At 33.1% G+C, this 11,246-nt stretch overlaps 1 protein-coding gene across 1 annotated transcript; it reads right to left on the bottom strand.

Moving 5' to 3' along the window:
• Positions 1 to 915: 915 nt before the first annotated feature.
• Positions 916 to 1,458, bottom strand: LOC133871584 (uncharacterized). The gene has a single exon (XM_062309012.1). It carries the CDS (start codon positions 1,456 to 1,458, stop codon positions 916 to 918), a length of 543 nt encoding a protein of 180 aa, XP_062164996.1.
• Between the last annotated feature and the right edge of the window lie 9,788 nt (positions 1,459 to 11,246).

Here is an 11,246-nt window from a genome sequence, read left to right as displayed (position 1 = left end):
TTAATATGGATTATTTCTTCAAGTTGTTGCATACTTTCTCACCCTCAAACAAAAAGACGGGGAATCATTAAGAGTGTACATAGCAGGCTTCAACAAGGAAAGGTTGCTAGTAGAAAGGCATGATGACTAGGTGGTGTTGGTAGCATTGTTTGGCAGAATCTGGTCCTATAGCAACTTCATGAAGGATCTGGCCTTAGGTCTGGTGGCAACTTTGGCCGAGTTTATGGCCTTGGTAGACAGCCATATGAACACTGAGGATACCCTGAAGGCGCTTAAAGATTGAGAGCAATCGAAGAATGGTCAACGTGACAAAAACTGAAGGGAGACATCTCCTGTAGTTTTTTTAATAGTTTAAATTTAATTTCAAATTTTTCATAAAAAGAGAGAGAAACTAAAATTAAATCTAGATTGTTGAAAAAATCGCATAAAATATATTCTAATTTTTTTAAAACACCTCAGCCAAATCCAAAAAAAAAAAAAAAAAACTATTTTAAAAGCCATAGCAAACTAGCCAGAATAATTGCCGTGTTCAGCGTGGGGCTTATTGTGGAAGGTTGACCAACATTAAAATGACCATCATATAATAATTGCATCAGCCCTATAAAGTTCCGCCGTTGACTTATGCTAAAGTTCTATATTTACGAAAATGCCATCCATAATTATATTATCTAATTTGATGCAGAGCTCCTCCCTCTTCTGGGTTTCTTTCTTTCAACCCAATTGAAGAAAGCACGCACTGATCATTTATATAATTGCAATATTGCCATTACACGATTCCTACCATGATAAAAGATTTGAAGGAAAAACCAGATATATGTATAAATATATCCATTAAAACAAATATTTTTCCCTTTGAATTTTTGTACAAGCATGCATACAATTAACCTACCTCAAAAACTCCTAGCTAATTAACAACTACTCAATTGCTTTTTCTTGCAAATCTGATTCGCTTCTACGATTGAACGACCTCTCTCCAATGGTGTCCAATATCGGCCTCCACGGCCGAGCTCTAGCTGACCTCTGTGCACCGTATGCCATCATCATCTTCCCCTCCGGCTCCATAAACCGGCTAGGACTTGCACCCGGCGAACTGAATCCTGGGCTCGATCCGTTTTGACTCCACAAAGGAGATTTGGCCTCACGCCGGCTAGCTTTTGCTACTGCGGTTAGCTTCCTCACGACGGAGACCAAGTCCAATGGAGAAACATCAGGTTGTAGTACTGAGAATGGCAGCAAGAAATAGATTTTGCCCGGTTCGAGCTGGGTGTCAGGGTTCAGGGGCTCGGACCCGGCGCAGAGAAGCTGAGCCGGGGTGCACACAAAGTGCTTTGGGGGCTTGCCGGTGGCTTGGCTGACTGAAACAGGATGTTCAAAGTCCTCCACGTAGCCATTGAAGTGAACCAATCTTATGCTCTTTGCTGCTGGTGGTGATGATCTGCATGAAAAACAAGCACCCATCTTTCTCTGCAAGATAATGCAGAAGAGGAATAGAAATTGGATTCTGAGCAACGTAACCTATATAGTATTCACTTTATATATGACCAAGACTTCCTCGATCTTCTTTGCCTTAATTATTAACCCACTTGAAGAATAAAAAAGAAAAAGAAAGAAAAAAAAACTGTCGACCAACTTGGAAGTGATAACTATTAGAGCTAGGTGGCTCAGATAAACAATCAACCAATGGCTTGCAGGATTTCAATTGCTTTTGTTTTTTAGTTTTTAGACCAAATCGACAGCCCAAGCATTACGAAAAGGTCTAATTAGAGAATCAAACCGTGTGAAAAGGTTTATCAATCCTAAACAATCCATTGAATTTCAGACACAGTTTTTCATCATCTATCTTATTTTATTGCTACATAAATGCACAGAATGATCATTTTATGGCCAGAGTTTAAAATCAATGCATGTATCTAACGATACGTGTACATGATATGACATCATTTATATTATTAGATGCACAAACTCTAAATTCTTACAATAAAATAGATCATATGATCAATTTTAAATAAAAAAAATGTAACGGATCCTTGTTCGAGTAGAGTAATGCTACTTTTCATATTCATTAATTATATTTATTTTATACCGGTTGACATGGTGTATTTTATGTGACTTTCATTTTATTTTTTTAAAGTAACTGACACCTGAAGCCACTTAATTAAAATATATGCTAGATAGTATGCGGGGGCGGGAACTACATGGTGGCTTGTATACCTTTTTTTCTTTTTTCTTTTGTTCCTTTTCAAATACCCTTATAACCTTTTTAAAATAAATTTTTTACCTCCCGTAATTTTATTATTATTATTATTTTAAGTTTTACCCTAAAACCTAAAAGGCTAGTTTTGCCCCTATTAGTATGAAATAGGTGTAAAGAATAATATTACTCCATAAATAAACAAATCACACATGCTAAATATAAGAGATCATATAGTCATCATATCTAATGTACGTGTGCGTTAAAAACAGGCTCCACATTATAATGTAAAGAAATGTAAAAGTGAAAATTATAAGCAATGCATTTCTTGCATGCTAAAATTAATTAGAGAAATGATATAAATACATCTCATTTACAAATTCATTATCAGGTTTATGGGGCTCACATTGGGGCTCTGAAATTCAATGATGAATTTAAAATTTGGTTATATGGAGATGTGTAGTAGATGCATGTACATCATTTCTCACTCTCACACACACTCTTGAGCTCGATCTTTATGCTTCACATAATTAATTATTTTCTCTATTAAAAAAAAAAAAAGAATTGTTATACATATTTTTATTCTTTCACTTTCAAATTTATACTTCTTAACAATAAAATTTACCATTGCATCTAAAATTTAATAGTGATTGATCTAAAATGATAATTTTTAATTGCATATATATATATATATAGTGTGAGTAGTAATTTGTATAACATTTCTTCAAAAGAAAGATTTGTCATTGCGCGCATCTTCCAAGCCCCACGCCCAAAATTAAATGTGGTGTGCGCGCTGCGTGGGGCTAGCTTGGAAGTTAGAGGATTGCCCTCCAAATTGTGGCGTGCGTAGGGCTGGGGCTTCGAAGTTAGCGGATTGCCCTCCAAAATGTGGTTTGCCTGGGGCTTGGAAGTTAGCAGATTGCCCTCTAAATTACGTATAGAGTAGGCCATGCGAGTGAATATATATATATATATATAATTGCAAAAGCTTGACCCAGAAAAACAAGACTTCTTGATGATAATTAACACTGATCATAAGGATTTTTTTTATTTTTTTATTTTATTTTATTTTATTTTTTATTTTTTAAATGAGAAACTAGAATGTTATATATATACTAGCTCATAACCTGCGCTGTGCGCGAGATTCTTCATTATAATTTAATTTCAGAATTTAAACTCATTTTCACTGTATTTTTATTATAGGTTAAAAAATGCTTGTAAGAAAAAATTATCACACATCTTTCAATAAAAAGACAATAAAGGTTAAGACCCTTAATTTTATTTTAACCCAAAAAAAAGTAATTTTTTTTTTTTTAAATATTTGTTCACATAGGTGTAGTTTATAACGAAAAGAAGTATAAAAAAAATTAAAAATAGAAAATAATAGCAAAAAGAAAATCTAAATTCCAAATATTATTATAACATAGGTGCTGTAGTTTTTTCAATGGTCAAAATGGTGCTGTAATTTTTTTTTTTTTTTTAACAGCAGCTCAGCCAAATTCTACAAAATAAAACAAAATTTTCCACTCAATATTTAATGCAATTAAATAAATCCTCTCACATACATGTTAAATCTCTATTCCTTATTGTGAGCAAAATGTCATTTTCGCTATGGAAATTATCTCGCATAAAGATGGGCATGAGTGTTAACAATATCTTATAACATAGCCTATCAATTCTTCCCCAATAGCTAAAGAAGCCGGCCCCATACTTCATCTATCAGAAAATAGATCTGAAAGGAGGAGGGAGCAGATCTTCTCCCTCCTCCTCTCCCTTTCTTTTTCTACTCCCCGCTCCTACCCTCCCCCTTCCACTCTGATTTTTTTCTTTTGTTTGTAGGTGTTCTCTGACCAGATCAACAATTTTGGCATCTCTGCTATGTATCCGTCCATCTACTTCTGTATTGTGCCATTCATCTCCTCTCTGGCCGCTGTTGTTGTTTGCTGATTGTGTTTTTGCTTTGAATAAGAGTTTTCTTCTCTTTAGATCTGCCCTTATGGGCAATCTATGGGATGAAAGTTAATCAAGTGTGAGAGATTATCTCTCATAGCCTGGATAGTTCGGTGTGAAGGCTTATCTCTTATGGCCAGTTTAAATAAATTTTCTAGAATATTTGGCTATCTGCTCTTTAACTATTTTTGTACATGTGTTAACGGAAGATGCAAGTCATAAATAGCACTTTATTGTAAGAATTTTATTTGTATCTATGACCGTGTAACCTCATAGCATGTAGCTATGATTTTGCAAAGTTTTATGCTTTGTGATATAAAAGCTTTATGCTCGTGATCTTTGATCAATCAAATACTTAGATCTTTCGTTCAAAAAAAAATGTTAACAATATATTTACAAAAAAAATGTTTTGTTTCCCTCTCCAGCAGTAGTGATTTATGTAGTTACCCAAAACACATATTTTTTCTATTTTAGATACTACCTTTACAATACAAACTCCAATAGATTATCTATTCCACTCTCTACTTTCTTTAAATATTATTTTTCTATGTTTTGAGAGAGAGAGAGAGAGAAATCAATAAAAAAAACATAAAGTAAATCATTGCTTTCAATTTTTTATTCACCCAATGTGATACAAATAATTTTCATATGTGAAAGTTCACTATAGCAAGTATTTTACTTTAAAGCATTTGCTGGAGATACTCTTAGAATTCTAGTGAAATAGCCCATTCAATATTTACTTAGTTTGTGGAGTCAACTAGCACTACTTCTCTTCTATGAAACAAAGATCTACACATGGATTGGGAATGCTTTTTGTATTTATCAAAAAAGAATATTTTGAGAAAATAGAAAAATATATTCCATTGTTCTTTCGATTAAAACATATTTAGTGAAACACCTGATCCAGAGACTGGTTGGGCCAAACAACTGGGCCTGAAACTACAAGCCCGTGAGCTAGGTTGATCGGTCCATTAGCCATTCTGAGAGTAAAGAAAGGCACGTTGTAGGGTATTATTGTCTCGCCATGTCACCATAATTGTCTCCCATATTTCTGATAATGAATCGGGTGATAGCTGCAAGACGCTAAGGGGTAAGGGTATGATTCCATTAGCTTCCTAGGCTCATATCCAACCATCAAATAACACAAGGCAGGGGACCTCACTACAGGGCGTAGGTAAAGTGCCACATAACTAAAAAAATGCCGAACTAGGGAGTGACGCCTTGTGTAGAGCCCGAGAAAATAAATGCACTCAAAATATTAGAAAAACATTATCAAGATGATTAAATGAAATAATCATTAAGTTTCTCTATACCGTTGTTCCCATTTCCCCCCTAACCCATCATGCAAAAGGTACACAATTGGAGTGAGTGCACTTTACTAATATAATAAAGAGTAAAGTCTCTAAGCTTCGCTCCTTCGACTGATTGGTTATCTATTGCACTCCCTAAAAAGGGTTCTTTTCACCTTTTCTTCACGGTACTTATACGCTATCGGTCATTGAGGAATACTTAGGCTTAGAGGGTGGTCCGCCTTTCTCTCACTGTCCTTGGGTAATCATCAATGAAAGACATGAAGTATGGTGCACCTCCTCATGATTTAATGGGATACGAGCCCCGAAAATACGAGTGAATGTAATCAAGTATGCCTTTACTAGTGTGACTCCCGGGCTTGAAGCTTCGTTTATGATGCTTCCCATATACACAATGCTCACAAAATTCCTTGTCACTAAAGCACATCTTGGGAATAAGTTCCCATTTAATTTTTTATGATGCCCCATGCAATTCAATAGAAGGTGCCAGAAAATCTTTCAGATCCTGGAGAGCTATGAGGATCTACAAGAGAACAACATCTTTGATTTCTTCTTCCGTTGGAGGTTAACTTAGCATCTCATTATCCTAGATAGTAATAAGGCTTGGCATGTCTTGTAAGATGCTATTTTGAATGAAGTGGGTTTCAAAAGAGAAATGCCTCAAGAAACATAGCAACAAATAAAATAAGGCAGGTCTTCCAACAAGAAAATTAAAGTACTAAAGTGCAACAGTTTTCACGCTAGCATGCACAACCTTTGCTTGTTAGGAAGGACACACACTGGATATTTTGAATTTTATAGAAACTAGGCATCAATTTATATAACTTCTTGAAAGACTCGATGAATTTATTCTCAATACCTTCACTAGCACTACTACTAATTCTCATTTGATAGGAAATAAGTGATTTTATAGTTCATACCTAAGGAATACGGATCGTACTTCATCTTAGTAGTTAGATGGACGATCTGTGCCTACCGAAAATGGCTTATTATTATTTCTTATTAAAAGTATTTTCTTGACGACATTGTTGAGTGCTTGACAAACACACGAGTCATATCATTCATGTAAGTAAAATTCTCATATTAACTATGGTTTGCAATCATTATGAGGTTAATGGTGAAGTCAATCCCCTATATCTTCTCCATCTTGTCTTACTTTTGCTTTTATGTTTTTATTTAGTTTTTATTGCAAAAGAAAGTAAAAAACAAACATCTTTTCTAAATTAGATTAGAATTAATCTTAATAACTTAACAACCAAAACCTACAGTCCTTGAAGTTCGACACCCTCACATAGACCTATCCTACAAAGATTCGTATTATTGCAAGTGATAATTTTATTATTGATATAGACATACACTCAAATCCACACATCAATGGCCCCACCTTCTCTACGTCAATTTTTGTGGTGCACTTCATCCTAGACCCAGTACCATAGTACATCTTTTTCTATTAGACCAAAATACTTTTCTTAAACTTGGTCCCATCTGATCACACATGCATATCCTTTTCATTTTTAAACTTTCACATAATCATATAACGTAGCATATGGTGAGAGATGCCATTTTCTTAGGAAAACTTTCATCTTGCATACTTAAAAAATAATATGTACCCTTTTTTTGAGTGAGCAACTCATTTGAAAAATGGTTTCAATACTTACAAACATTTTCATGATAACATGTAATAAATGCAGCACTAAAAGTATAACGTAGAAACATTTTTAAGACAAAACAACATCAATATTGAAATTTAAAAACACTTAAAAGTGGTAGAGATTATTACTTACCTCAATATTGTTTCTACAATAGTTGGCATGGATTGCTAACATCTAAATAATAAGGTTGAACTATGTTAGCCCTATGCTAAGTATATAAACCCTAACTAGAAGTAGGTTCTAACTTAATTTGACTTTTCTAACATTTCCCATTTTTCTTAAAAGTTTTCATTTTTAGATAAGGATTAGGGCTTAACCCCAGGTTTTTGTTTTTGTTTCTTTGTTTTTGAATTCTAACCTGAAAATAAAGTTTACTTTTGTTATAGAAATATTATATTGAAATTAACTTATTTTACTACTAAAGTTTTCTTAATTTTCAAACTAATGTAGTCAAAATAAGTTGAACTGGAAATTTGTACTTAGAAAATAACTTAGCTTTTCTTTCTAAAAGTTTCAAAAAATTTCTTATAGGGACTTAGGTTAGAAATAGTCCATTTGGACCTCCTCCTAACAAGGTTTACCTTCTAAGAATCATAACTTATTAAATATGCCTAAGTTGAGTATACTTAATCAATTTAGACTGATACCTTAAAACGTACCTATGACCTATTGTTTAGTAATATATGGATCAAATGGGTTCCTAATATGTTATGTAAAACAAGTTTCAAAAACAAAATATTGCTTATGATTGATGCAACAAACATGCTTTGACATTTTTTTTTTTTTTTTATTAATGTACGTTATATATGCAAAACATAATGTAAAAGCTAGTTTTCAAAACAATCCCTTAACTATGCTACCATTAATTATCTAGGGTTCGTATCATCCTTAGCCGATTCATGAGTTATTCATTTAATAAATTTTGTAAACTTTTATGACTAATCAGAATATAAAACCATGGGCTCGTTTGGCAAATCGGTTTTTGTTTTTGTTTCTGAAAATTGTTTTCAAGAACAAAAAGATAAAATTGTTTTTAGTTGTTTTTTCGTTAAAAATGCGTTTGCAAAAACTGTTTTCGAAAACAAAAACAGTAATTAAGATGTTTGGACAACTATTTTTAAAACAATTTCTACTTAAGAAGAAAACAACAATTAAGATTTTTTTTCTCCTTATATCTCAGTTAAATGGATTGTATATTAAAAATCTTCCACATGTTTATATTATCTCAAAAGATATTCATAAACGAGAGAATAGAATCCAAGTCTACCATTTCACACATTTAATCAAACACCTAAGAGGTGAAGAGTAAGACATCATTAGTGCTAGCCCACGACAAGGAGCTCACTAAACAATTACCTAAAGACTTGCAATAAATCGACACAGAACAAAATGAAAACAGACTTGCAAGAAATCCCACAAACTTACAAGAAATTGACACAAAACAATATCCACAGGCTTTCAAGAAATCGACACAGAACAAAAACGAAGAATCAATCTATGAAAACCCATGTAAAGGTTGTCTTTATTTGTAGCATCAACTATGGCTTACAAAGATCCATACTGATGTAAAATAAAGTTAACCCCAAGGATTTGATAAGCAACAGGTAATCAGTCCAAAAATAAAAGAAAAGAATAAATAAATAAAAAAAGATAACCCTAAGGATCCAATGAAGTGTAGCATGCAGTTGAAGGAGCTTCTTGGAGTACATTAAAAAAAAAATAAAAATAAAAATAATGAAACATATCTGGTACAATGTTTGGGTACTGTAGATGTGGTGTGAAGAAGAGGCGGTGCAAGAGTGACAATTACCTTAGGAAATGATGTTGATAATTGCTTGTTGTCATTCCCATGAATTGAACCCCAATCAACACTAACCTTATTTCTATGCACTTAAAATCAAAGGTGCCTTTTTGTTGTTTCGTGAGAACTATTTTCGGAAACAGGTTCAGGTTCAACCTGTTTCCTATTTTTTTGTTTTCTCATGTTTTTTGTTTTCTTAGTTTTTGTTTTTTAAAACAACCAACCAAACGCTCATCTACAGTACCCTAACATGTTTTCCTGTTTTGGAAATAGAAAACTTGTTTCCAAAACGGGTTGCCATATAACATTGTAAACAATCTATGCAATACCTAACTTGTAACACCCGAGGATTATGATCACACAAAATAATAGAAAAAACATAATCAAAATAATTAGAGTAAATTATCATTATGTTTTTTTATGAGTTATATACATACTTTAGAAATATGAAATTGATCGGAATTCATTTGGGGGTAAAAAATGAATTAACGTGAATATGTGCTCGGGAATGGACTGAGAAGACATATTGAGTTGGTAGCCAATGAGTGGCTGTCACGTGGCAGCTTGGGTGATGTTACCAAGCTAACGGCAACAAATGTGGGCTACAAAAAATGCCATGTCACCAGGTGTCGTGGCAATGTGACCTCATGTGACGCCCCAATTCAATGTAATATAATCGTAAGCAGAAACATCTAATTTTTACGAGACATTACTACATCAAAGATACAATCTCGCAGCGGAATATATATATATATAAAACAGTAGAAGTACCTCACATAACACAATAGAGCTGATTGAAATACCCGGATATGTAATAAATATTTAACTGGGTTTTAAGTACATATAAGTGCACACATGATGTACTGAATATAAGTAAGTGCCACATACGGCTCCAAAGCACACATAATTAAACATTACCAAACATAAACTAGGTTATTGTTATATTACATATAACAAAGAAAATAACTATAAACAAATACAACTAGTACCTCAGAATTATCTAGTACAAAACACGTAGCAGATGGTCTTAGTAACCATCAAAACGGGCAAAGGGACCTTTGTCCTCAACCTCGTGACCTGCATCAAGATCTATGTAAATATAACGTTATTATACATACATAGCCAAACAAGTTAGTCTTCTGTTTTCATAATATAAATGACTACTGGTTTATTAAAGCCGTTACAATAGCAAAGATAATGGATGTATACATATGCAACGTGGTGACCATTTGGTTTGAGAAAGTCTTATATTTATTTTTTTTCACACCTCTCATACAAAGGCTAAATACCAACCTGTCTTACCGTCCGTCGGATACTCCCACCATATAAATTTTACATGTTTGCTGCTTGAAGTATACCAGTCCCAACTTAGTTATTTTTATTAAATAGCCTTTGGACGTCCTAATCCACTAGATTTCCGTTGCCCTCTACAACTCACCAATTTTTGTTAATAGCTATAATTTCAGCTATTTAATTATTTTGACGCAATGTGTTTCGTATGTAATATTTCAAGGCAAATAACAAATAAAACAACAATTATAATAATGAACGCAATGTCATTTTCTAGTAAGTACTTCCATACTTACTTTATGTTATTGGATTCCTTCATCTTTTTCTGCATATTATATATAAATATATACATATATACAAAATAACACATGTATTAGTTCATTTCCAAATAATTTGTTGTTTTTGGGACCCTTAGCTCTTTATATTCATTATTATCAATCACTTCATTAGTCTGCAAAAATTAATAAGTAAAGGCAATCACTCATAATAGTATAAATACCAAGATTAATGTTTAAACGTCGAAGCTAATGATAAAGTTGAAACATGAATCTTAAAGTAAAGTCAATCATAAGGACGATAAATGTACAAAATGATTATTTATAATAGTCCAAATACCAAGATTAATATCTAAACGTCGAAGCAAGTCATAAGGTTTAAACATGAATCTTTAGTCAAGATCACATCATAAAGACGATCATTTATAATAGTCCAAACACCAAGATTAATATCTAAACGTCAAAGCAAGCCATAACGTTTAGGCATGAATTTTTAGGTAAGGTCACATCACAAAGAGATGATAAAAATAAAGACAATCATTTATTATAGCCCAAATACAAAGATTGATGTCTAAACGACGAAGCCATGGTTGTCAAAGCGTGGACCACCAGGCACCGATGGATTTATAAAGCCATGTCTCTTTCACTTCATTCTCTCACCAAAAGTTCACTCCAAAGTTCCAAAATATTTCTATGAATGTCTTGGAAATGTGAAGTGCTTGGGAAGCTCAAGAAACACATTTTTGAAGTCCGAGGGTATTTTAGAAAATTGCTCGG

Source organism: Alnus glutinosa, chromosome 6 (genome assembly GCF_958979055.1).
Source record: "Alnus glutinosa chromosome 6, dhAlnGlut1.1, whole genome shotgun sequence".
NCBI classification, from domain to species: Eukaryota; Viridiplantae; Streptophyta; class Magnoliopsida; order Fagales; family Betulaceae; genus Alnus; species Alnus glutinosa.
This window is presented reverse-complemented; position numbering and strand designations above follow the sequence as displayed.